Consider the following 27,768-nt stretch of genomic DNA (forward strand, 5'->3'; position numbering starts at 1 on the left):
AATAAGGGATCCCTTGTTCAATTTTGAATAAAAGGACCCTTGATTAAGTTAAAAAAAAAAACTCCATACACTCCTACGTGAGAGTATTTGTATTACTAATATGCATTAAATATTACTGCGTATGGATACAGATCCCTGTGCAATAACTTCATGGCCCAGAGATTTGTCTAATTGAATGGGCCTCATCACTTTTGTGATAAAACTCAGAAGCTTGAAAAAAAATTTCCTTCAGAGCTAAAATACTAGGACCAAATTTTAGAACTTGACTTTGTGGCTTCCAATTGTAATAAACTCCTTTATTCAGAAGGAAATTTTCAGGCTATTCATCAGCCTTAACTTTTTCTTTTCTTTCTTCTGGCCACTCTGATTATTAAGATCCTGTTGCTCAAAAGCAACTCTTGGAAGGCAGTGAAGGTGGAAGAAAGTTGAAGGCAATTGTTGAAATGAAAGTTGATTAAGCTGGCTCTGAGGATTTTAACCCCATATTTCATTTCTGTGTTTGTAATTGATAGCCATGAGCTGGCTTCTAGGAGATAAAAAAAACCTCTTTTTTCATTAGGAAGCTGAAAGATAGAAAGAGAACAAAAACTTGAAAGGCATTTCTGCAAGCCTCATTTAAACAGGGTCCTAAATGAAATGACTGCAGGCTAAGGAGTCATTGAAACTGCAAAATGCCAAAGTTCTGCAATTTAATTGCAGTTCTTCTACCTTCTTCTCCTACCTTCTGTCTGCAAAGACCCAAATCCCTACATGCCTTCATTCTCAATGTGTTCCTGTGGCCAGCACTAAATACATTATATAGGCAACCAACAAATACATTATATAGGCAAACAGTCTATTTGCATAAAGCAGGTTTTTTCCCCCTATCATAACATTTTACCCTGAAATGAGGAGAATCGAGGCACATGAAATATAGTTCTCAAATACAGACTGCAACTTTTAAGAGCAAGTAAGTGTATATGGCTAGTTCCAGAGAAGTGCAAGTCAAAGACCACATTTCTCAAAATAACTCTGAGGTCATGTTCTACTAATAGGACAACTTGCATTTTTATCAAAAGAAAACAGCTAATATTGACACTGACACCAATGAAAATAAATATTACAGCATATTTGGAAGCAAGTACTATAAAAAATAAAAGTCAGAAAATTCCCGTGTTTGGGCTAGAGTTTAATGAAATTTACCAGTGACAAAGTAACCATTTTTGTAAGAAAAAAAACTAGTCTTTATTGAGCAGTTTTAATCACTCAGCTTTGTATGAAGCCACTTAACCCTTAAAGCACTATGTAAATGTGAGTTATCCTTATTAACAATATGCTCAGGGCACTAAGTTCTCATAACAGAATAAAATAAACAAGAAGTCATTTTTTTAAAAAAAATTCAATTATCCTATAACTTGAAGGTACTGTACATGGAGTCTACAGGCCATTTATGGATCCTCCCCTCCCCATCTACCCCCCCCACCTCTGCCCAATATTTTCAGGTCATCTAGTGGAATGAAGTTAAACATGAGAGTTAAGTTGTTCTTATTCTAAAGAAGGACTTAGGTGAGGTTTTTTTTTTTTTAAATTTTGCAGTATCTATAATGAGCTATAATAGGTATTTGTGGTTTGGTGGAGAGAGCACTGGATTTCAAGTTGAAGACCTGGCCATAAATCCAGGTTTGGCCCTTTTACTAGCCTTATGATCTCCGGGAAATTGTTTAACTCTCTTTAATTATAGTTTCCTCATGTGCAAATGGGGAGAAAATAACACCGGCACTACTTGCCTCACACAGGGCTGTTGTGAGGAAAGCACTTCAGTTTTGAAAAGTGCTCTACAGTCTGAGGTTTGTCTTTTGTTTCTAGTGAAGGGTTAGTGTGATAATCAAGTAAAATCACCTACCATTTATTAAATGTAGCACTGAATAGACACTGAGGTGAATTTCTTAAAATATCAAATTATATCCTGGTGTAGTGGAAGGAAGAAACTTGTGTTCAAATCCCACTTCTGATCAACACTTCCTAGCTGTGTGACCACAGGGGGAGAAATTACACGACCTCTCAGAGCCCTGGTTTCCTAATCTGTAAGATAAAAATACTTGCACCACCTACCCTCATAGGGTTATCACGAGGAAAGTGATTTGTAAACCTTAACACCACAGAAAACATGAATTGTTGTTATTACATCCACTTAAAGGCTAGAACTGACAGATATCTTAGAGATAAAAAATAAAAATTTAATCCTAATTAGGTAAGATATTTGTTTTAATCGCTTACCACCCAGCTCTGTTAAGTGGATATCAGTTACTGATTTATTGCTTTTAATATGATAAAACACCAGATCTGACATCTAAGTTAGCAATATGATACAAGTACATTTTATCTTTAATTGTCTTTGTAGAGTAGGACACGAATGTCTATATAAAAAGAGACTGTAGCAGATGCCTCCTAGAATCAACCAGTTTCTTGTAAACATTGTATTTGTGCAGATTTTCATACTTTGATTCCAAAATTGAGAACAATAAGATTAAAGGCAAATTTAGTAGCCAAAAAAAAAAAAGTCCAGTTTCACATCCTGCAACATGTGGTGTACCTCTCCTCCCTCCAAGGGAAAAAAAAACCACCCCTTTCCCCCAAAAGACAAAAACAAAACAAAAACCTAGCAGCATATTTTTCAAAAAAGAGAAAAAAAATTACAAAATGTTTCAGTACTCTCTTCCCCTCCCATCAAAAATCAAACAAAAATAAAGTGCAGCACCCATAAAAGTGTCAAGAAGATAGCCAAGTTCTTCCTTTCTTGTAACAAAATAGCACTTGGCCTCAGCAGTCTTAACTGAACTATACAGTGTCCATCATTTTTGGTTCATCATCCTCTTTATGAACCACTGAGTTTAAGCTGCAGAGCGCTGTATTTGTACAATACTGAAGATAATCTGGATTCTGGAGCAGGGAAATAGAAGAAAAATACAAGAAATTAGTTTTGTGAAAGTTGATGCAATAAGACATTCCAGTTTCACTTTGTTTCTTCCAAGAAAAATAAGGATACAATGATTTCAACTATTCAACAATTTAGTATCAGGTGACGCATGTGATTTTAATTCCATAATTTTCAAAAACACAAATTGAAAAGAATGTGACAATTTCAGAAATCAGTCTTGAATACTTACCTTATTACCACAGTAATATTTTAGCCTAAATGACAAATACCATATTAGCAAACACTGAAAACAATTTGAATTAGAAAAACACTGACTAGATGAGAGAAAAAAGAGCCCTCTTCAGCATCTGAATTTTGTCTGTTCAAAGTCAAACCTCAAAAGTGCTATTATTTTCTTCCTACTGAGGACTAATAACCCACATTAAAACCAAAAACATCAATTGAAGAGCAAGTAAAACTCATTTTTGGCTTCTAAAAATTATTTTTACAGAAGGAGACATATAAAACATTTCACTTATCTACATCAATATTTCAGAATGGAGAACATAACACTCTAGTCAAGAAACACAACAGGTTTCATTTCCTTGATCATTTATAAAATGCCTATTTCATGCAAGATGTGTGCTAAATGGTAAGGATTCAGTTCTATGCCAAAGCCAGAGTCGGGTGACACAGGTATCAGGGAGAGGGAAAGGAACGGGAAGAAAAGGGGTGTGTGGCTATAGAAAAGTGGCACAAAGAGACAGAAAATACAAGACACAGGGAAGTTCATTGACTTTGGACAAATATACAACATGATTAGAGAGTAATCTAATTAGTATACTTATTAAGATGGGAACATTTGAATAGTCATGATTACTCAGAAATTATTCAGTAAGGGAATAACAGGAATAGCACAAATGATTACTTCTCCACACCTACCTGTGGTAAGGATTCTAATACACCTATAGATCCAACACCAATGTGGGGAACATGATTCTGAACTGACATAGGTTGAAAACTTTGTGATTGAGAATAGAGTCTTACTCTTGACTTGAACGCTTCAAGTTCATTTTTGAAGGCTTCAAAATAACCCTCTTCTTCGGCCTGGAAAATAAAAAAAAATAAGCATCAAAGTGTATTTAAAAATTTCAAGATCTCTTAATGTCGAGTAGAATGGATACTGAGACTGCAAGAGAAGAAGGGCACTCATTACATAATACATCTTAGCAATTCTTTAGGTAAGAAAGCTTAGGTATCATCCAGTCTCTGGGTAGAACTGTTTGATACAAGCATTTGATTACCTTCTCCTTCACGTTTTACTTTGTAGCACAGTTATCTGTGTACACTCTATCATTGCTGTTAAGATTATAAAGCTCTCTGAGGGCTTTTTTGTATGCCCAGCTCACAATAAAATAATAACAAATTCACATTTAAATGGTGTTCTCAGGTTTATAAATATCTTTCTTCACAACAATCCTGGCAGGGAGGCAGTTCAGGAACTATCCCCATTTTAGGGATGGGAATACTTGCCCAGAGTCACACAACTAATGAGTTTCAAAGAATCTGAAACCATGTCTTCTGACTCTGCACATTCTCCATTGCATTAAGCTTCCCTGAGAAACTGAAGCTAGAGAGACTGAAACCTGGCCTCCTGCAGAGAAGACCTGAAGACTCAGGGAGACAATTCTTTTCCCTCAATCAGTAGCCTGAGGATGGCTGGGAGTCCTTATTACTAAAACGGCCTTCCTAGATGGTGCCCAAGCTTCCTAGCAGATTTCAAAGAGAGCACAAGACCTAAGAAAGCTCCTTTTCAATGCATGAGGGTTAAGAAGTCAGTAGGAGATCTCAAAAGTTGATGCTTAGTGGCTTTTCTTCAAGCCTGTTTCCACCCTTTTCTGTACTATAAGCCACTGTGAGCAAATTACCTCAGGTGCCAACACCCTTAATACAGGAGTAGATGTTTAGTGGTTTTTGAACGATCTACTCAGAAAGTTATCTTATTTCTTTTCAAGCATAAAGTACAACTATATTCAACAGGCTACGGATAAAACCAAAACTTAACGTGATCTCCCCCAATCAGCCTATCTTCGCATGCATATCCTTTTTGGACCCTAAAATTCACCCTTCACACCCAAAATCATTTCAACCACAAACTCACCTTTATTCTCTTATGGATTTTCTTCTATAAAAACCTCTTTCCCAAATTTTCCTTCATGTCCTTTATATATTTTTTCCCTTTAAAAATTGTACTGAAACTTTTTCTTTGCTTCTTTACATTGCTAACACTTCACAATGACACCTTTTTTCATCTCTATCCAAAAGAACCCTCCTTATATCAGACACATGTTAACTTTCTTCATATTTTTAAAAATTATAATGTAATGGTAATTCCATTTATTCAAATATTGCTATTCACCTACCAACAGTAAGGAGTGTCCTTTGTATTACTGGACTAACTAGCCACAGATACTTATAGTGTTCTCCTTTGCCCATGAAAATGGTCTATCTAGCCAGTTTCTGGAAGGCTAATACAATGCTGATGTGAAGTTGTTTTTTGGGTGGCATTAAAAAAAAATTTAAAATTAATTTATTTTGATTTATCAACAATCATTTCCATAAGCTTTTGAGTTTAAAACTTTTCTCCTCCTCCTTCTCTAACGCAATGCATGCAATCTGGTAAAGGCTATACATATACATTTTTTTATACACCTCCAAATGAGTGTTTTTTGGTTCATATTTACTTTACAACTGCACCCTAGAGAAAATATGTATCTTTTGTGAATCCTCCTCATTGTCTTTGAGATCCCAGTATCTTTCATCTGTCCCAGGATTGGTGTATATTTTTTCTTTCAACCCTTCAGAGTTACTTACAAAATAGATGAGGGTACATACAAACTCAAAGAAGTCTGGATCATGGTGTTCATCTAAAAAGTACTCATATCAAAAAGAGAATCTCCACCACAACATACCCACTAAGTGGTCTTTCAGCCTCTACACGAAGACTCATGTGCAGGAAACGATTCTATCCTGAAGCAGCCCCTTCTTCTTCTACTCAGTAAGAAACTGTAAAGTGTTTTCCCCCCTCAAGTCTCAATGTGTCTCTTGGCAACTTCCCCTCATTCCTCCTGATTCTGTCCTCCAAGGCCAAACACAAGAAGTTTTTACCTCTCTTTCATATGAAACATGAGATGGACAGTATGGTCTACAGGGTCACAAAGAGTCAGACATGACTTAACAACCTCTTAAGTCTTCTATAGATAAAGTAATTGCCATTCTTTTGTGATCCTCATATGGTATGAACTCAAGGCATTTTCTTATCCTAGATACCCTTTTCTATGGGCTCTCCAGATTTTCAAAATTCTTCCTAAATTGTAGTGTCTAGAGCGAATCATAATACTCCAGGCAGAGTCTGACCAGGGCAGATGACAACAAAACTCTCACCTACTTATTTTTGGCAGCTATGGCCTCTCTTAAATAATGACAAGATGAAATTAGCTTTTTTTTGGTCACCATATGCAGTGCTCAGCATAGTGCCCGGCACATGTCAGGCAATTAATAAATGTTTTTTTGATTGATGATTGACTGACATCACACTGTTGACCATACTGAACTTGAAGTGCAGTGAAGCCCTCAGATCTTTTTCAGAAAACTGTTGTCCAATTACTTACCTGGATCCTTTATTTATGTAAAGATTTTTGAACTCAAAGGTAAAACTTGGGTTTCCTATTAAATTTCAATGTATTAGATCCAGCTCAATGTTCTATATAAATAAAATTAAACAAATTATAAAACAAAACTAAAAACAAACCCAGCAAAAGCAAGGTATACCTCAATTTAAACTCTCAATCCTTCTATGTTCTATTGAAGAAATAATCTTTAGTACTTGTTAGAGTAATTTCTTCATTAGTTTTTAATCTACTTACTACCTATTCCTAGTTACTCTAATAGCTTAGGCACCATATCTTTTGGGGAAATTCCTGGTACATGAAAAGCAATGAAGTGAATACTTCAAATTTTGGCTTCTTTACCATAAGAATTTATTGTTTTGGCTAATCAAGGTTAACTTATTTTTTAACTAGTTGAGAAGGGACTGAAATATAATATGCGCCTTTGGTTAGAAAGAGTACTCTTTGGCATTAAGACCATAAGATTGTAAGCCAAATCCTAAACTTAATGCCCTGCCCTCTCCCCACAATGGGGAATGCCTGCTCTGTCATGGCCCTGACACTTCCAATGCGTAAGTTATTGAACCTCTCTGGACTTTCTTTTCCTCATACAACACAAATCTTATGGGGTTTTTAATGAAGCAAAAAAAATTTGTAAACCTTAAGGTGATATAAAAAAATGAGTTATCAGCAATACTACTTCTAGGTCTGTATCCCAAAGAGATCATAAAAAACGGGAAAAAGACCCACATGTACAAAAATATTTATAACAGTTCTTTTTGTGGTGGCAAAGAATTGGAAATTGAGGGGATGCCCATCAATTGAAGAATGGCTGAACAAGCTGTGGTATATTAATGTAATAGAATACTATCGTGCTATAAGAAATGATGAGCAGGCAGGCTTAAAAAAAAAACCTGGAAAGACTTACATGAACTGATGTAGAGTGAAATGAGCAGAACCAGGAGAACATTGTACACAGTAACAACCACACTGTGCAATGACTGACTTTGATAGACTTGGCCCTTCTCAGCAATGCAACGATCTAAGACAACTTCAAAAGACTCATGCTGGAAATTGCTATCCATACCCACAGAAAGAAATATGAAGTCTGAATGCAGATGGAAGCATGCTATTTGCTCTCCTTTTCTTGTTTTGTTTTATTGCTTCATTCTCGTGGTTCCTCCCATTAGTTCTAATTGTTCTTTACATCATGACTTGTGGGAAAACATGCTTTACATGAATGTATATGTACAGCCTATATCAGACTGCATGCCTTCTTGGGGGGGGGGAAGAGGAAGAGGGAGAAAATTTAAAACTCAAAATCTTATGGAAGTGAATGTTGAAAACTAAAAATAAATTAATTATAAAAGAATAAGATAAAAAAATGCGTTATTTACAAACCAACTCTGTTTCTTCATGAAAATTTCCTCCAGTGCGTGACACATTAAGGAATGATATAATTGTGGCACCAGGCCTGAGGGTCATCGCCACACTGTGAGGGCCTGACTTCCTTCCAGAGCAGAATGAAAATCCAGCTTATTGGTGCCCACTACTGATGACCTACACTACTTTGTGTCACACACGCATGTGCGCAATCTCTCTCCTTCATCCTGGTTTGAGAAAGAGCCCTGTCCTTGTTCCTTTGCCTTCTTGTAAGAGTAAGACTTACCCTCCATCCCTCCTTAAGAATTCTATCTGCTTCAAATGATATGGTTCTCACTTCTTTGACCGATGACTTGATCTAACCTAGTTGGACAAAAGCCGCCCCCTCCAGCCACATCCATGGCTACTAATGCCCTTGTTTTGAAATCAGCTCTACCATATAACTCTAGAACAAGAGTTCTTAACCCTTTTGGCAATTTGGGGAAATTTAATACTAATGTAGTTTGTTGCCTACATTCACAAGTGAAATACTAAATTTCAGTTGGAAGTTGGTGAAAATAAAAATGCAATGTTTTTCCCAACCCAGTTCACAAGTCCCCTGAAATCTATCCCCTTGTGAGTCCATGGGCCCTAAGCATAGAATTCCTGCTCTAGAGTGACAAATTCTTTCCTTTATGCTCACAGTATGTCCCCCACTTCCTTTGAGGTCAAAGGGTCTATATTTCCATTTTACCTCTCCCTGGGTCTAGTCCCACCATTCTGCTGCAGCACAGAATTCCCTGTCTGGTTGACCTTCCCTCCCTAGAGATGAACCTGAGACCTCTCCTGTATCTAACTCTGTTCCCATTCTTTCAGGTCCTAGTTAATTAGGTAGCTAGAAATACAAAATATGATCTGGGCCTAACTGATAGTGGACAATTATCCTTGGCTCTCCCTACTCCCCAGTAAACTCTTATTCCCTGAGACATGTCTTAGTTCTCATCTCTGGAGACTGGCTAGACTACAATCTTCACAATAATAAAAGAGAAAGATCCTCGTGAAATTTATTCTTACTTTTATGTACTTTTATCATTTGGGTAATGTTGTAGGTAAGCTATGAATTTCCCATCACCGAGTTACCAGCCATTTTGGTTAGTGTCTAAATCTAGAATATTGTAAAGATCAAGAGCAGTCAAGATTTGAATCATCCACATGTCTCAACTTGGTTTATGTTTCACAGCACAAACCTGGTGAGCTTCCCTTAAATCTGCAGAGTAACAATTTCAAGATTCTGGTGGTACATTTCTCTTTACCTTTCCCCAGCTGTGCCCCTTTCCTGCCCCCAACAAAAAGAATCCTTTCAATGCCACTGTCACAGAACCGATAGTGATCACAACAGCAACATCTAGCCCAGGAAGCCTTTGGACAGGGTCATCCCAGATGCTACAACCTACCGAAAGTTTCGATTTAACACTTTCCTTCAGCTACTTACTTTGGCTTTCTGGAAAAATAAACGAAAACACCCTCGTGGATCCACATTACAGTTTTTGGCCATTTCCATAATAAACTGCATTACGACTGCTTGATGTGCTACTTGCTCCATTAGAGCTCCTTTCTGAAAAGAAATTGATTGAACTTATAAGCAACTCTAACAAAAAATATAGTTAACATGTGTCTACTGAAATGGCATAATGCTTTGCCTTTAGAGGCATTTTAGTCTTTGCCCTTTGTTACCTATCATATAACTAATATTGTATGATTTTTACAAGAACCTTAGATTTTGACCAACAGACCAGACCTGTTATTAGCTTAACTAAATCTAGTCAGTGATGTTAATTTAAATCAATATTTAACTGCTATTTGGACATTAAAAAAATGTTTATTATATAAATTACAATAAAGGTAATTTTGAAAAGCCATACCTTTCTAAAGAATGTTTCTATTTATCAACTGGAATATGAATGAATCAACTCTCCTTTACAATTATGTGTAAATGAATTCCAGAAATACATGTGGGGCTTCCAATTTATTGACCATGAGTGTCTCTTTAATATAGATGCAAAAAAAAAACCAAACCAAAAAAAACCTAAAGAAGTTAAACTAAAGTATTTCCAAGTTTCCAGAAGGTTTACACAATACCTTTTCAGCTTCTAGATGAAAACACCACAAGATGAGATACTTAGCAGTTTCTTCACACACAAGGTATGGCTGGTCAGACAAGAATCTCTGACTATCATCCCATCGACTTAGCATACCTTTAAAAAAAGAATTATAGTGCAAATGACAAACACTTTGTGTTTCTGTGGGATGAAATGACATTTTAAAATTATTTCATTTTAAATATTACTAGAGAAAATAGAAAACAATTAGGTGGGCAAAAACAACCTAGCCATTTCTAATTGCTTATTTTTGTTTGTGCAGGTCAAGATAACATTTTAATATACATAAAAACTCTCTTCAAACAGATGCACGTTGCTATGGAAATCATTCCAGTGGTACAATGCCTTACATCTCAGATCATTAATCAGGTCAAACTAAGTATGAAGGAATTAAGAAACATTGTGGAGTAGGAGACCAAACTCTAAACTTCAGGTCAGGAAGACCTGAGTTCAGATCCTACCTCATACTCTTATTATTTGTGTGACCCTAGGGAGAGGAATATTAACCTCTCCATGCCTCCGCTTCCTCAGTAAAATGAGAAGGTTGGATTCTATGGTCTTTAAAATCCTTTCCAGACCTAAAGCTATGACCCTAAGTTGTTTCAACCATTTGAAGAAGTTAGGTTTTCCTAAATGTCTAAGTAATAAAACTGTATGCATAAACAAAGAAGAAATTAAAGTCTCATGGATCTAGATTTGACCCTGTGATACAAGTATCATTACTTCCATTTTATAGATGGAGAACCTGAGGCTCAGAGATTAAGTGACTTGTTTAGGGTCAAAGCTGAGACCTGAATCCATTTCTCTTGCATATGGAAACCCCATCAAAGATTTGAAAATAGTTAAATAGCTCAGAATTAAGGATTCAACTAAATCTTAGTGACGTAGTATTAAAAAAAATGATATAGTGTTGTTTAAAGAAAAACTGGCGCAGTGTTGTGGAAGCAATACTGGATTTAGAGGCAGAATCTGAATGAGCTAGAGTTTGAGTCTTGGCTACTTATGTGATACAATTGAAAGTAGTGACAAAAACATTACCTCTAATATAGTATCTTTTCCCTCAGGCTTTAAAAGCCCATGGCAATGCTTTCTGGAATTGGTCATTTGTCTCCTCCTACTTCACTTCTTCCTTACTCCCCCAGACAAGTTTCTAGAGACTCTCTATCACATCCCAGATACCCAGACAAAGTAGGCAAGCAAACTTCTCTACTGGTCCTGTCAGATTACAAGCAGCTGCTTCAGCAGGGAGTTATTAACTACCAATACTTACGCCTTTTTTTTAAAAAAAATTTCTTATATTTTTCTGGGAGGCTTATGATCTTTTTTTTTCTTTTTGGTGAGGCAATCGGGGTTAAGTGACTTGCCCAGGGTCACACAGCTAGTAAGTGTTATGTGCCTGAGATCAAATTTGAACTCAGGTCCTCCTGACTTGAAGGCTGGAGCTCTATCCACTGCACCACGTAGTTGCCCCCTCAAGCCTTTTTCTTCTAAGTATTGTTAGAGGATATCTTTTCTAGTGGCACCTGTGGATCTACCAAATCTTCCTTCCTTGAGGTTCAAGGAGCTGCTTCCTCCTCACAGTTTAGCTCTACCTCTAAGAAGAATGTCATGTCTGCTGTATAGCTTGCTCAGTGCTCCTTTACTCCATGTTCTCTGTGTCACATTTATCTACCCCTCAGCTTTCAGTCATAAGTTATGCTGTTTTCTTACTCTTCTTTGTTTTTCCTTTGACATTTTTCTTTCTGGGAAAACTTCATTTTCCCCAAGAAGCTGGAGAACAGACAACGCTTTCACCTTTTTCTCTAGCTGGGAGATCAACTTGCATTTTGTTAGTCCTAGCTGTGATTCAGCAACGACAGACACAAACATAGTACATTCTCTGCATGTAGCTGTAAAATTCTCCTTTCCCTGTATACGTGTTGGAAGTACCTTAGTTCTCAGATGCTTTTGTGTCTTTTTGCCATACCTGGCTGATGAATAGAGGCTCAGTTACCCCACATAATGATGCTTTGAACTTCTCTAATGTCACTGTCATTTTAATACTATTATCTCATTTTTTTCGTTAGATCAAGTTCCACAAAGACAAGACTATGTCTCCTGAGTGAATGTTTACTTAGTTGCTTTTGACTGGCTATTAGTAGATATCTTCCAAAGCCTCAATGTTCAGTTTTTTCCATTCCTCCTACTCCTTGACAGAGACCAAGTTACCACATATTGAGTAAGCCAATGATGATGGAAAAATTTGGGACGAACAATAGGTTCTTCCAACACTCACATCAAAAACATGCTCCAACTAGTAATGTGCTAAAAATCAATCACTAGAAGTCTAACAGAGTTTGACTATGTATACTGGTTCTCTATGTATCTGGGATGAGCCGTACTCACACATAGGAAGGGAAAGGAAGACACACAGAAGCACCTTAAAGCCTATCAACATCAGGGATCCAACTACTTGATTCTAGAGCAAGATTTCTAACTCCAACACAAAAAAACACCAGACTGCATTTTATAAGTGACCAAAACAGTATCAAAGAATAAGTAATTCAGAAATCAAAGCATAACTGCTTTCAGAAATTCTACAAATTAATTTTCTTCTTTTAGTACAGTCTCATACTATGTTTACTTAAATAATAAGTGATCTGGTTATCTGTAATGTTTCATCAATACTATTAAGGCCTCCTCTTATACTATTAAGCACCTGCCCTTTTTATTCCCCTATCTTATTTGGGCCCTAAAATTCAGTTCCTGAATTAAATAGCACACATTTTTCATTTCTTTATTTTGTTCCTGATTTAGAAAAAAAAATTAGACAAAAGCAAATTTAATCTTTTATGGAGCTAGTGAACTTCGAGGAAATAAACAGAGCTCAAGTCTCATCTACTAACATAAGACAAGTATAACTGAAGTTCTAATCATTCAATACAAGTACTTTTCATAATAAATGCTCACAGTTAAAACTTTTCAAATTTCTAATCAATCAAAAGTTCATCAACACAGCAGAAACAAAAATAATTCTTAATAAACACTCACATCCAAGGTTCATAAGAATATGTGGAGCCAAATTTACATCTTTAACTCTTTTATGATGAAAACTGCATGGGATTTTTCCAGGTTCTTTTCTTGCCTCTAAACTCTACAGTAAATAGCAGCATTGTTTTGAAGGAGCAAGCGGCCAAGGTGCTCCTCTCACTTCAGTGACTGAATCCATATTCATTATTAAGTCAGAATCCTGGGGGAAAGATCACTGGCGTCTCTCAATTTATAATGAAAATTCTTTGGGTACAAATACTCTTTTAAACAACAAAAACAAAACTATAACCTACACTCTTAGACAAGGACAGTATCATATGGACAACAGAATTCAACAGATTCATGATCTAAGAGCATGTATTCTTTCACTAGTACACATTACAAACCACTCATGTCTTTTCATTCCATATGATTCTTTACTAAGTGTTTCAATAAATGCTCTATTAGGAGAACTGCCCAAACACACAAGAGATCTTCTGGTTTTCAGTATTTTGTGGATATCAATGAAGCACTTGGGCTTTCCATGTGTTATACATAAGCTACTTTACCTTCCAGTCAGAAATATATTTGATGGGAGGGAGGTAGCACAATAGCTAGAATGATGGGCCCGGAGTCAAGAAGATTTGAGTTCAAATAAGGTCTCAGATTCTTACTAGCTATGTGACCTGTCATTTAACCTCTGTTTGACTCAGTCTCCTCAACTGTAAAAATGGGGAGAACAATAGTATCTCCCTTCCCGAGCTGTTCCGAGGATCAAATGAGAGATTTTTAAAGCACTCAGCTCGGTAGCTGGCACACAGTGGGCACCTAACAAATGCTTGTTTTCCTTCCTTCGTTGTTTTCTTATACCACTACTTGTACCCAAGCCATCTTTGGCATTAGGCAATTTTGAATCTAATCAACTAACAAGAATTTATTCTACACTACAAGGTGCTGGGGATACAAAGACAGAAAAAATGAAACAATCTTTATTCTCAAAGGAATTATCTTCTATCAGGGGAGATATCACATACACATAGAGAATGCAAAATAAATATCAGTTAGGGAGGGATGGATCAGGAAAGGCTTTGTGTACAACACTGTGCTTAAGTTGGGTCTTGAAAGACACAAGGAAGAAGTACATTCCAAACATGAGAGTCAGCCACTGCAAAGTTCCAGAGACAAGAGATGGCATGCTGGGTATGAGGAACAGAGAAAAAGAACAATTGGCTAGAACACAAAGTGAAAGAAGTAGAGTGATATATAATAAAGATGAAAAGTAGGTTTTGAAGGGCTTAAAATGCCAGAGAAGTTTGTGTTTGATCCTAGGAGCAATAGGGAGCTACTGAGAAGGAAAGTGGCTGGGTCAAATCTCTGAATAAGGAATATCATTGGCAACTCAGTGTTGGATTGAAATAGTGAGTTCTGAGTCGGGAAGACTAATTAGGAGGCTACTGAAACAGTCTAAGCAATAAGGGATGAAGGCCTGTGGGAATGGAGTTACATGGAAGAAATACTGTGGAGGTAGAAATGACAATATTTAGCAAATGAATGAGTACGTGGGAGGAAGGAAATTGAGAAGTCAAGGACAAAGCTGAGGTTAAGAACCTGAGATACTGGAAGAATGACTGGTGTTTGGTACCTTTGACAAAAATAACAAAATTCAGTAGAGGGGTAAGATTGGAGAAAGGTAATGAGTTTTGTTGAATTTAAGAGGTCTCCAGGATACCTAATTTGAAACAGCCAATAGGCAGTTGGTGATGCAGGACTGAAACTCAGGACAAAGTCTGGGGCTGGATGATATCTAAGTCTAGGAGTCATCTGAAGAAATAAAAGTATTAAATTCATAGTAGCTGATGAGGTTAACAAAAAAGAGTGTAGAGAAAGTAGAAAAGATGGCCTTGGAAAAGCCTTAGGGAACATTCACAATTAAGGACTTTGATACGGATGATGAGCCAGCAAAGGAAACTGAAAAAGTTTGGTCAGTCAGGTAGATAAACCAGGAGACAGTAGTACCATCAAACCCTAGAGTGAAGAGAGGATCCAGGAACAAAGGGCAGTCAACAGTATTAGATGCAGCAGATGGGTCAAGAAGGCTAAAGACTGAAAAAGGTTATTAGATTTGGCAATTAAGAGACTGATGGTAACTTTGGAGAGAACATTTTTAGTTGAATGATGAATTAGAAGCCAGATTACAAAGAATTGTGGAGTAGAGAGGAACTTGAAGAAATAAGTGCAGAAAATTGTTGTTTTTTGAAGAATTCCCTGAGAAAGGGAGGAAGGATCTAGCATAATACCCAGAAAAAGGGATGGTAATGTATAATTAAGGTTTTTTAAGATTGAGGGAGACTTGGGCATGAAGGCAGCAGCAGAAGAATCTGTATATAGGGAGAGATTAAAGATTAGGAAAGAAAAGGGTAAAATATGCCAAAGACAGGTGGGGAAGGGATCAAGGTTACACACAGAGGGACTGGTCTATGTAGGGAGAGTATCATTAACAGAGACTAGGAGAAAGGAGAAGAGAAAAATGATGGCAAAGGGTGTTGAGATGAAGGAAAGAGAAAAGAAGATAATGGTGAATGGGCTCAAATTTTCTCAGGCAAATTAGAAGTAAGGTCTTTAGTGAAAAGGGCAGGGGAGAGGGAGGAACTGGAGTCTTGAAGAAAGAAGAGAAAGTCTGAAATAGTTTCCTTGGGGAGTGAGGTAGGGAATCAATTAGAGAAACAAAAAGATTGCCTACTGGCAATATGGGCCCAATTGAGCTTAGATAATAAGTTTAAAGTGTGCCCAGTCCACAAAATGGGGTGACTTCCTTTACCTCTCTTGAGCAGTATGTGAGGAGAAGAGATAGACAGTTAGAATAATCCAGGGAAAACTGAGAAGCCATTTTTGAAGGATCTGCCACTACTTGGATATGGAGTCCTTGTTCCACTCCTACCTCCAGTCAGTTGTAAAAAACACTCAATAAATCTCTTTTTGGATATGCAAGTCTTACCCACCTTTTTAATGCAGACGATGAGCTACTGTGTAATAACCTGGCACTACTCATCTAGATAAGAATTCATAATAAAATGAAAGAATTGAAATGGGGAGGAAAAACTAAATCTCATTTTAAAATTCCTCAAAGTTCTCATTCCAAAGCTCAAGTGAGTAGTCCTTACTTAACTCTTCTCTTTCCCTGTAATCTTCACTCTCTCCCAATTTACAAGCTTCTTCCCTGTTGCTTACAAAAGGGCTGCATCTCTACCTATCTTCAAGGAAAAGAAAATACCTTCACTTCACCCTACCATTATGAAAAAAGTGCAATACTTTAATGCACCCTTCTCAATCCCATCCCCATCACAAGAACCATTTTTTCCAATAAATAAGTACAGTCAAGCAAAAAAAGAAAGTGATCTTCATTCCACAACTATAGTTCACCTCCATGGCCAAGTGGTATTCTTTGTCTACCCTCTGAAGTTACAACTGATCACTGAACAGATGAGAGTTCTGTTACATGTTTTTTTCCTTTAAATTATTATGGGCATTGTATAACTGTTCTCCTGGCTCTGTTCACTTTGCTTTTCATCAGTTCATAAAGTTTCCTCAAGTTTCTTTGAATTTTTCACATTAGTTATTTTTTACAGTACAGTAATATTCCATTACATCCACATACCACAAATTATCCAGCCATTCTACAGTTGGCTAGTTCTTACTTGCTTTCCAGTTCTTTGCTACTACAAATATTTATCTATATGGGAACTTTCCTTCTTTTAACCTCCATGAAGTTAAATGCCAAACTGTGCCATCACTGATTCAAAGGGTACATACAATTCAGTGACTTTGTGGGTATGATTCCTAATTGTCTTTCAGAACTGTTGGACCAATTCATTAAGTGTGCCTGCCTTCCCACAGTTTTGCCAACATTGACCATGTTTGTCTTTTTTCCATATTTTTCAATCTCATCCACTTCCTGATTTGTTCCAATGTGGATTATGACTTTGCTACTCAATTGAAACAGTTCTCTCCAAGGATGCCAATGATCTCAATTACTAAATCCAAATGCCTTTTGTTTCTTCCTAATCTCTGTAGCATGACACTCTTGACCACCCCTTCTTCCTAGATACTCTCTTTTCAGGGTTTTTGGGAAATTGCTCACTCCTTGTTCTCCTAGGTCTGTAGGGCCATCCTTTCTCCTGCTCCTTTACTGGACAATCCACCTCTTGCCCTCAAGGCTTTGGTCTTAGGCCTTCTTTTCTTGGTAAGCTCAGTAGTCCCAATGGATTCAATTATTCCTATGGAGATGACTTCCAGATATACATATATGGCTATGTATATCTCTCTTGAGCTCGCCTCATACCACTAATGACTATTGGACATTCTACCTAGATATCCCATAGGCATCTCAAACTCAATACAACCAATACAGGACTTCATGTTCACTATGGTCCAGTTATAATGAATGTGAGGGGAGTAATGGATAATAAGACTAGAGCCAGATTGTGAAGGACTTTAAATGCCAAACAGATATTTGTTGTTTTTTATCCTAGGTAATGGGGAGCCACTAGAGTCTACCGATCAGGGAACAACATGGTCAAACCTATGCTTTAGGAACATCACTTTGCCAGTTTTGTGGAAAAGAGAGACTAGTAGCAAGGACACAAATTAGGGGGCTATTGTAGTAATTTCCTGCACAACTGCTGAACTAATCTTCCTAAACCACATGTATAAGCATGTCACTGCCTTGATCAATAGATTCCAGTGTCTCCCTCCTGCCTCTAGGATAAAAACAATATAAGCTCTTCTAGTTGGCATTTAAAGCCTTAACACAAAATAAGAGTTCCAACCTGTCAATTCAGACAATTCCATATTACTCCGCTGTAGACCCTCAACATTTTAGCCAAACCAGCCTACAGTTCCCATATACACATTTCATCCCCCAGTCTGGTGCCTTTGCAGGCTATTCCCTGGGCCTAGAAAGCACTCCCACCTTACTGCTGCCTGCTTCCTTCAGAGATGAACTTAAGTACCATCTTACACGAAGTCTTTCGGGTCCTCTCAAGCAGTCAGTGTCTTCCTTCACACCAAAATGACTTAGCATATATTTCAGTGTTCTGCTTAGTTACCTAAGTAACAAGAATTTGAAAAAAAAATACCTAGCCAGAAATCACAAGATATTAGGGACCAAGGATGAGGAAGGGCTGAGAAAAGTGATCGGAGAGTAGCAGGAAATGTATAAAACTGCATATAATAAAGAAATGGTTTTATCTTAAAGGTTAGTACTATGAAAATTTTTATTTTTATTAACTGGGTGGTTTTGCCTATCGCTCTGCTCTATCTTTGACAAATTAAACAAAGCAAAACAAAACAAAAACCAAACACTCTGCAACCACAGCCATATAATTATGTCAGAAATAGCCACAGAACTAGCGCCTGGTTGGCATTTACCTTCTTTTGTTCTCCATATTTTATATTCCCATTTTTAGCATAGATGGTACCAAGAACTACAAAAGAAGGAAATTCAAGTAAGGTACTTACCAAAATGTCTAATCTTTTGTTCATATTTCTGCATAAATGATTTGGATTTATCTTCATCTTCTATTTCTTTACTTTTATCTTGATTAATAAAACTCTGAGAAAAATAATTTATAAAGTGATCAGAATATTTCTTTGCCTCATTTGAACTAGAATATCTGAGTAGGCCACTTTTGATATTCTTTCAAAGTTCAGTCATCATACATGTCTAACATCCTTCTTTTGGACAGGAAACTCTATCACTATATCAATCCAAGTCCAAGTCTTAATAGATTGCCCTTAAAACCAATTCTCCCCTACCCCAGCATTTTAGTTTAAAAAAACAAAAAACAAAAAAACAAAAAAACAAAAACACAAACAAACCTATTATTGTCTAAAGTCACGTACAGAAAACAGAACTAAACTTGAATTTTGAATTCCTTAAGTTTAGAAGTAGATAAACTTGAAACAAACCAGTCAATTCAATAAACACTTACTAAACATGTATACTCTAAGCACTGTGAGAGATAAGACATGGTCCTAGCCCCAGTGGGAATATTCAGCTTACTTTTTAATCTCTCTTTATAATACCACTCCTTACTCCCAGCCTCATGATCACTTTAGTTGTTCTTTTCATCTTCTCCATTTCCATTCTTTCTTTTTTAAGGTGTGGTGACTAGAAACACACAGTATTCCAGAGTAGACACACATTCAGAAATAAAATGGGTATATACTTATAACTGCATTAATTTCCTATAAAGATTTTTGACTATAACCCTAGTTAGTTCCAATTGAAAATGATCCCAGAAATCCTGATCAAAATAAGGTAAGGTTATACAATCACTTTTAAAAATCTCTGACAATTCCTGAACACGATGGCAAAATTTAGCTGAAATTTCTAAAAAACTTTATGGGGCAGTTAAAAAAAAGTTTTGTCCTTAAAACAATTTGAAAGCTCTATTAAAGGACATTTCTTTCAGTTAAACAAAAAAAAGGGACATTAAATCAAGTTCTTATTTAGCTAGGAAAACCATTGAACAATTTTTCAGAACATTCTGTGACCACATTGATACGCTGAGATCATCACTGCCCTAAATAAAAATCGCATTCTACTTTTCTGCCAGCTCTTAGAATTAGCAAGTATTCAAAAACAGATAAAATATGAGTATTTTCTGCTAATTCTTTTCTCAGTAAATTCTGTCATCCAGATTCCATCTCCATGACTTTAATCACTTTATAACAAGTATAAATTTAAACTAGAATAAGTCTATATAAAAAGCACTGTTCACCATAAAACATTCCTAATTAAAATCTGACAAATTCAGGTCAGGTAAGAAACTAGGCTTAAAAAGAAACAGCTGATAGAGTTGAATATTATTGTACGTCAGGTCTGCCACTTCCTAGCTGTATGACCTTGGGCAAGGCACTTCCCCTCTGTGGACCTTAGCTTTTTATCCATAAAGCAAGGGGGTTGGTAGATTGTCTACGGCCCCTTTCAGCTCTAAATCAATGATCCTATGATCTTCTCCCTAGATAAAACACTTGTGACAGAACTAATGTTCTAAAGAAGCCTATTTTTAAAGGAGCACTTAATAGATAATTCACAACAATAACACAAAATAATTATCCACCTTTTCTAGAACATGCATTCTATCATTATTTGGCATTTAGTTAGACATACACCCTTGCCCTTTATCCTGAGATGGGTGTCCACTCTAGAATATTCTATGTTTCTAGTCACTGTGAGTCAAAAGAGATATAATGGAGATGAAGGAAAAGAGTCAGAGAAGGGCAACTAAAGTAAATAGTCATGGAGAGCAGTCTTAAAACGATCAAACATAAAAAGTAAAGACAATTATATATGAACAAAGGAGACATAATTTTTAGCTTAATCAAGCTTAGGACAGGATAACTGAATAAAAGTACTATCTTTATATCCTGGATATGCAAAGTTATTTTTTAAAAAATTAAATCCATCTTCTCTTCTTTCCACCCACCCTCACCACTGGGAAAATAAAAACAAAACCTTTGTAAGATATGGGCATAGTCAAACAAAACAAATTCCCACATAGGCTATATCCAAAAAAATACGCGTCATTCTTCACCTTGAATCCAACACCTCTTTGTCAGGAGATGGGACAGCAAAATAAGCAAACTTTTGAAACATTCCCTTTCCCCTAAACTTTTGGCCAAAAAGAGAAATTCAAAAAAGATTTAAGATTCACTCTTGATTGAATGAACAAATATTTATTAAGCACTTTCTATGTGTCAAACACTGTGCAAAGCACTGGGGATACAAATAGGAAAACCAACAGTCCTTGATCCCAAGGAGCTCATGCACTCTAACTCAGGGAGACAATACTTAAAGAGTTCAGTTGAAGGAAGGATGGAAAGGCTGTTAAGTCCTAAGCATGAAGCAGCATGTCATGGGTAATATAGTTCATAACGGGTCATTAAAGGAAACTGGTATATTAGGGTATGCCCTAACTTTTACATCAACTGAGAACAATTATGTCTTTCTGCAGGACAATTCATTATTATACATTTTATCACATTCATCTTATGCTGTGGTGTCAATTCCAGTCTGTCCAAAACTGTAATCTAATATGGAAGTTCTTAAGGTATTTGTTAATGGTGAGAGCAGTAACATTTGCTCTAAAGCTAAGGTTTTTCATTTTCCAAAAATCCATTCTCTGTAAGTACATGGCATAGTAAATCAGAATTATCTTCTATGCTTTGTACTTAATTACTGTGTTTCTGCAAAATAAACATTACTGCTATAGCTCAATCTGCTAACAGAAGTATTCATTTGCTGTCAGATAGATAATTATGCTATATCACTACTACATAGAGAATGATAACCTCAACAATAGTCTGGCCTTATTATTAAAGGTTTTTTTGTTAACAGATATTATTTAGCAGGCAGGTAGAAAGTAATAAAAGGCTGCCTAGGTAGCTAAATACCTCAACTTCTTTTCATAATAAGAGAATCTGGCTCCTCAATTCCTTAACTACTGCTCTGAGAGTTTCAATATAATGCCAACTGATGCTTGTTATACTGATGTTTCTTAATTCTTATTTGTGAAAGGCTGAAATTATGGACTCATATTATTATGAGAATGTGTTTAACAATGATCTTAGATGAAATCCAACAACTATTTCAATAGATTTATGTGAATAAGAAATATCCAATTTTGGAAATCCTCAAATCATAGGGTAACAGATTTTCAAGGTCATCTAGTCACAGGATTTAGAGTTCAAAGAAAATTTAATCTAGTTAAACCCTCGAATTTAACAAGAGTAAACAGACCTGAAGATGTTATAAATTACTTGCCCAAGGTCACAGAGGTAGTAAGTAGCAGGCCTGGACTTAAATCTAGACATTTTGACTTCAAAACCAGCTCTTTCATAATGCTTGTTTATCATCTCTCTGTCCTTCAACTTTGTTATTTTCCATAAAAATTGATATCTATTCCATTATCAATGCCATGTAGGGAAAGCTATCTAACTACTGTCCTAGATTGATTAAATTTAGTTTCTTTCAGCTTCCAGTGTCAGGTAATTTTACCTAATCTCTAACTTACTAAACAAGGGTTGTGAACTTTGGCACCCTTTCTTTCTCAGTTGCTTCTTCAGTAAAATAAGGGGGCTGGGCTAGGTCACTATCTTACCTAAAAGTTCTTTGTCTCTAGGATTAAATCTAAGCTCTTGAATGAAAAGCACAGTCAGAAAGGTTTGATCGTGGGCCTTGGTGTATATAGTGAGTCAGTCAATGGCACAGTCAGGAAAAGAACTGCTCCTTGAAGTTAATTGTTGATCCCCTTGCTTACACTCTAGCCTTGATTTTTATACAGTCTTATGTACAGTATTTTTTTTAAGAGAAAGAATTGCTAGATTATTTGAAATATTCCTTCCAACACTAGTGATTCTACCAGTAAGTAAAAGTTACTTAACTAAGAGTTTACTGCATATAAGCTAGTACACTAAATGGAAAAGGCTATTTACTGTTAAACACATTTAGTAGCTACACATTAGTCTTATACAATCAACACTGTAACTTACAGCTATTATCAAGAATTGGCTACATTAAACACAGTATTGGGGGGTATTTGTTACTGGTTTTCTATAAATCCTTATTGAATTTTGGGGAAAAAATTGGTAGATAATGAGTACTGTTTTGTTAATACAGATATTCTAATGCTAGGATGTTAAATGTCCACAAACATACCTAAGTGTATTCATAGTTTTTACTTTGTATTCCTCAATAAAAGCTTGTACCTTATTAAAAACATCCTTGCTAATGGCATCCATATTCCACAAACACATTCTCTCTCGCTGCACCAGGGCCTCTTCTTTTTGTCTCCACTCTTCTTCCCTTTGCCTTAGTTCTGACACCGCTGTTTGTGCTTTGGCATGTTCCTGATCCAGGGACTCAGAGTTATGCAGTGCTAAACTACCAAGTTTCTGCTGAGCTTCAGCTAGATTCCATTTGCACGCTACAGAGCTTTTCACAAACTCTTTCTGCTTTTGGCAAGCCAGTTCAATCCCTTGGCTATACATCTGGATGGAGAACAAAACATTATTTGTAACAATCAAAGAAAACAAAGCATATTTGTGAAGTATAAACATAATTTCACTTTAGATTGTATTTCACAGTGGTCAAACATTTCCAATTTTCATTAATAGAGATTACCCAAATTTTCCAAGTCAGTTAAACTTTTTTGAAGTTTGCCAGAAAATAACTAGGGAAAAAACCTCCAACTATTGCATCTTTATTATATGTACAACTCGTTCACCATTTAATATATATGACCTTCCAGTGTTGTCTTCTATTCCCAGCTACAACATAAAACTTTTAAAGGGTAGAGATTTTTGGTAACATATGCAGCAATACAGAGCCTCAAGCAGTTTGATCCCAAACATTTGCATATTATCTTGTAATAATTAAAGTAACAGAAACAGAAGCCTACAATTTCTCTCCTCCTTAACACAGTGAAAACAAAATCTTTGGAATTCGCTACTGTAGAGAATTTCCTTATACCAAGGAATACCAAGAAGTGATTCCTTCTTTCTATCTGTATGTATACTTGGAATCCTAGTCCTTCGTGACTGAAGTCTCTTACTTTAAAATACAACAGTATTTATATTTCTCAATTTGAAAAAGGTTCAGGTGTTGCTTTCATTTAGCCCAATGCAAAATGTAAGTGTTTTCTTTTTTTAAGAAGGTATGTTGAAGGACTCATTAAAATTGTTTGATCAGTTAAGAAGCTGTTCATTAATTGCAAATTACCTAGCCAAATGTGCTCCCTCAACTGCAGATTATCTACATTTTAAATACTATGTGCCTTCAAAAGGCAAGGAATCCTCAAGCAAAGCCCAGCTTCTGGCAAACTTGGAAGATGAGACAAATGGGAATACTCTTAAATCCAGATGTAGCACCCACTCACCACTTTAGGATTTTGTAAATGTTCACCCCATTCTTATATTCTAATCCATAATACTTTACATGTATACAACACTTTGCAAACTAAAGCACTTTGTTCACAGCACTCCCATGTGTAGGTAGTACAAATAACTACCATTTTAAAGAGAGGTTAATGACTTACCCACAGCCATACACTTAATAAATGTCAAGGCCAGACCACAATTTAAGTTTCTAAGCATTTTACACTTAGGAAAATAAAATCTTTGTTCTTATTCAGTTTCAGAACTACTATTCGTAAAACCTAAAGAAGGTAGCTATTAGAATTAGAGTCTTACTTAAGTCAACTGTTTCCAGTTGGACTAAATTTCTATTTCTTCACATAACGAATCTGAGGACTCATACCCCCTCAGATACCTTGCCTCTTTCCCACTGGCAAAAACTGAACAAGAAATTTAAGACTTTAAAAATGTTTACAAAATATAATAAACATTTTCTTCTTGCTGGTTCTAATACAGAAACTTAAAAGTTTTAGAGCCAGAAAGAAAAACAAGCATCTTAAGTGTGCTTAGAGCAAATAAATAAACAAAACTAGCACTAATGAAGCTACCACTTTGCAAACTGAAATATCATTGATAGAGCATTTAATCGAAATAAGGTTCAGCTGTGCCTCACACAACGTCAAAGTAGACAACCCCATCCGACCCCCAAAAGAAAAAAAAACCCTCTACTCAAAATAGATTTTCTTTTGGGAGTACTTTTGTGAAGCAATCTCTTTGAACTGAAATTCCTCTGAGAAACTTAAATGACCTATTCTTTCTTGTGCCTACAAAACTGATTACAGAAGTTGCTGTATAATCTTTCTTCAAGATATGTTACCTTTCATGTTATAACGATGACATTATTGGTTCCTAATTAATAGGGTGCTATTGATTCATCAATTCTTTCATATTGTTTCCATTTCTCAGGTGGCTGGTGGTGTCTGTGGTTGTAAAACTGAATTCTGATCTATTAGCTAGGGGATGGATCAGTGGTTGGCTTCTTTGTAAGCACCATACTTTTAAATAATAAATTTTTATTATCATATGCAAAAATGAGTTTAGGGAAACAAAGTTAATTTTCTGTAAAGCATCTTTAGGAATCCATTAATTTTGCAAGAATGATGGAAGGTAGAACATTTTAATTTCATTGGAAATAATTACAACATTGCCTACTCTATGGACTGGACAACTCTTCCCAAAACACTTCCAGGTAAGGAAAAAAACAGAGTAAGGTAAACTGGGACACTGAAAAGTACTTCATAAGACAAGATTCAAAAATCTTGAAGGGTCTACTTCAGGTAGTGACTTATAAGGAATGAGTGCCTGCCATTCCAGACCTGCTGATACTTTATATTTTACACATATATATGTAAAATCGATGACTTTATATAGTTTTGTCTTATTTGATCCTCATAACAATTCAATGTGGTTGGTACTACAAAGAATTGAGCACCCCCTTTTACAGGTGAGGCAGCTGAGGCTTGGGGGGGAAAAGGAGGCTTTGGAAAGTACAGTCAAAAATGTTATGAAAACAAAAGGGCACTGACCATTTGAATAAGGGTGGGATACAGTCTAATATGAAAATCAAAGCCAGGGTTATAAAACTGAAGTCGGATGTCAAAGATGATCCTTGAAATTTCATTAGAATTTTGCTCGGGGAACAAGTAGACTGTCACTTCTCCCTCCATTAATATTAGTTTCACCAAACAAAGTGATCAGAGAGCTACACAAAAAGGACATGGCAAGTTTATTCAAAGTTTACACAAGGCTAAGAAGAAAATAAAGACAGCAATCTGCTAAAAGTTTATATGACATTACTGAGGAAGGCCTGCCTCAGCTTCTTTTAGAATGTGGCTCATAGAATATAGAACTGGAAGGGATGTTAGCAATTATCCAGTCCAATCTCTTCTTTTACAGATTTCTTTGCAATTTTAATTATTTGCCCAAAATCATATATTCACATCTAAGTCTTCTGACTTCAAATTCAGAGCTGTTTTCATTAAGGCTAGTATCAAACTGGTATATCAAAACTGAATTGGCTTGTACACCTCATTGTAGAATCACCCAATCTTTATTTCTGAAAGCAAAACTACCAAATTCTTACCTCCTGGTCTTCAGGGAAAGAGCAGCCAAAGTGAAAAGGCATGTGTACCTGTGCCTAGGGGGGTGGTAGGTGGGGAGACTGGCATAAGCAAACTGTGGAGTTCGTGGGACATTTAGTATCATAGAGATCATTTAGTAGTCCAGGGACCTCTAAGATGTCCATGGATTTCATTAGGTTTGTGAAGTCAGTTGAGGAAAAAAACCTACATTTAATATAATTGGCTTACTTTGAAATTCTATTTATTTTATTTTATTTCAAAATATTATCCTTAGAAGGGGTCCACGAGCGAAACCAGACTGCCAAAGGAGTCCACGGCACAAGATTAAGAATCCCTGAACTAGTCTAACCCTCCACGTTTTACAGTTGACCAAACTAAGATTCAGGTATTAGGTGACTTTCAACCTAGGTAATAAACAACAGTCCACATTCGAATCCAAGGTGGGGCAAATCGACTGTTCTTTTCATTACAGGGCACTACTCAAAAAAAAAAAAAAAGAAGCATGTTTGATGTTAGGAACCCAAAACACTGGTGCATTTCACTATACCATTTCACTTTCGGTCTCTCAGGTTAAGAGATGCAATTCTGCCAATTCTCACCTCTCTTCCAAAGGGGGAAGAGCAGCCAAAGTGAAAAGGTGCTTATGTGGGCATGGAATTAGAGAAGGGTTAGGGGCGATCAGGTCGTAGAATCTGGAGCTGAAAAGAGTATCTATTGCAATTCTTTCATTGCATACAAGAGGAAACTGAGTTCAAGGGAAGGGACGCGATTAAAGGATTCTAGAATGGAAAGGGGACCTTAGGGGTGGCCCCGTACAACTCTCCTATACCCACCCACCCCCCAGTTCCACAATTAGGATCCCTCTCAGCCGGTCTAGCTCCTCCATTAGGCACCCATACCCTCCCCCACTCCCACGGGGAAGGGGGGGTGGAACGAGCAGAAACCTGAGGCAGCGAAGAGCGAACGGGCGGGGACCGTGACCAAGGGGAACAGGACGGGGGGCGGGGCAGGAGCAGGGGCCGGCCCGGAGGCTGGTGACCCTCTCGTCCCCGCTCCAATCCCTGGGGAACGGGGGGTCAGGCAGACCCTCCGCCGCCCACCCAAGTTCGCTCCTTTACCTGGGGGCTGTCGCCAGGCGACTGCGGGAAGCGGGAGGAGCCGGGAGATACATCCAGCTCCGTCTCCTCGTCAGCCTCCCCGCCGTCCCGGGGGAGGTTCCAGGGTCCAGGCGGGGGCCACGGCCGCTCCATAGCCCCGCTCCCCCCGGCCCGGCAAACCGCCACCTTCAACGGCCTCCCGGCAGACCGGAACCGGCTGCCCCGCAGCCGCCGCCCCCGGTGGGGGGGCCGTTACCCAGAATCCCTCCGCGAGCGCGGAGGCGCCAGCACACGCCAAGCGCCTGCCTGGCCCCAGCCCCGTGGCGGAAGGAGACGGCCAGGCTTTTAATGGCGTCACTTCCGGAAGCCGAGTTGGGGTGGTGGTGGGGAACGCTGGGGGAAAGGGGAGAAGAGGCAGGGGAAAGGGAGGGCGTGTAGGAGGAATTCGGCCTGGGCCCTGGTTGGCCAGCGGGAGGGAGTGGGGATTTGGCGAGAGGGCGACTTTCCCTCTAGCTGCTT

The 27,768-nt window shown here is 37.3% G+C and overlaps 1 protein-coding gene across 1 annotated transcript; it reads right to left on the minus strand.

The window, feature by feature from the left end:
• Positions 1 to 1,147: 1,147 nt before the first annotated feature.
• On the minus strand, positions 1,148 to 27,576 carry CDC37L1 (cell division cycle 37 like 1, HSP90 cochaperone). The gene is made up of 7 exons (XM_021006268.2): positions 27,271 to 27,576; positions 22,866 to 23,147; positions 18,612 to 18,705; positions 10,066 to 10,181; positions 9,419 to 9,541; positions 3,839 to 4,003; positions 1,148 to 2,919 (listed from the first exon to the last, which is right to left on the minus strand). Exons 1-7 carry the CDS (start codon positions 27,400 to 27,402, stop codon positions 2,818 to 2,820), a joined length of 1,014 nt encoding a protein of 337 aa, XP_020861927.1. The 5' UTR covers positions 27,403 to 27,576; the 3' UTR covers positions 1,148 to 2,817.
• Between the last annotated feature and the right edge of the window lie 192 nt (positions 27,577 to 27,768).

The sequence above is a fragment of the Phascolarctos cinereus genome, unplaced genomic scaffold (genome assembly GCF_003287225.1).
Source record: "Phascolarctos cinereus isolate Bilbo 61053 unplaced genomic scaffold, phaCin_HiC Scaffold_4;HRSCAF=312, whole genome shotgun sequence".
Taxonomy (NCBI): domain Eukaryota; kingdom Metazoa; phylum Chordata; class Mammalia; order Diprotodontia; family Phascolarctidae; genus Phascolarctos; species Phascolarctos cinereus.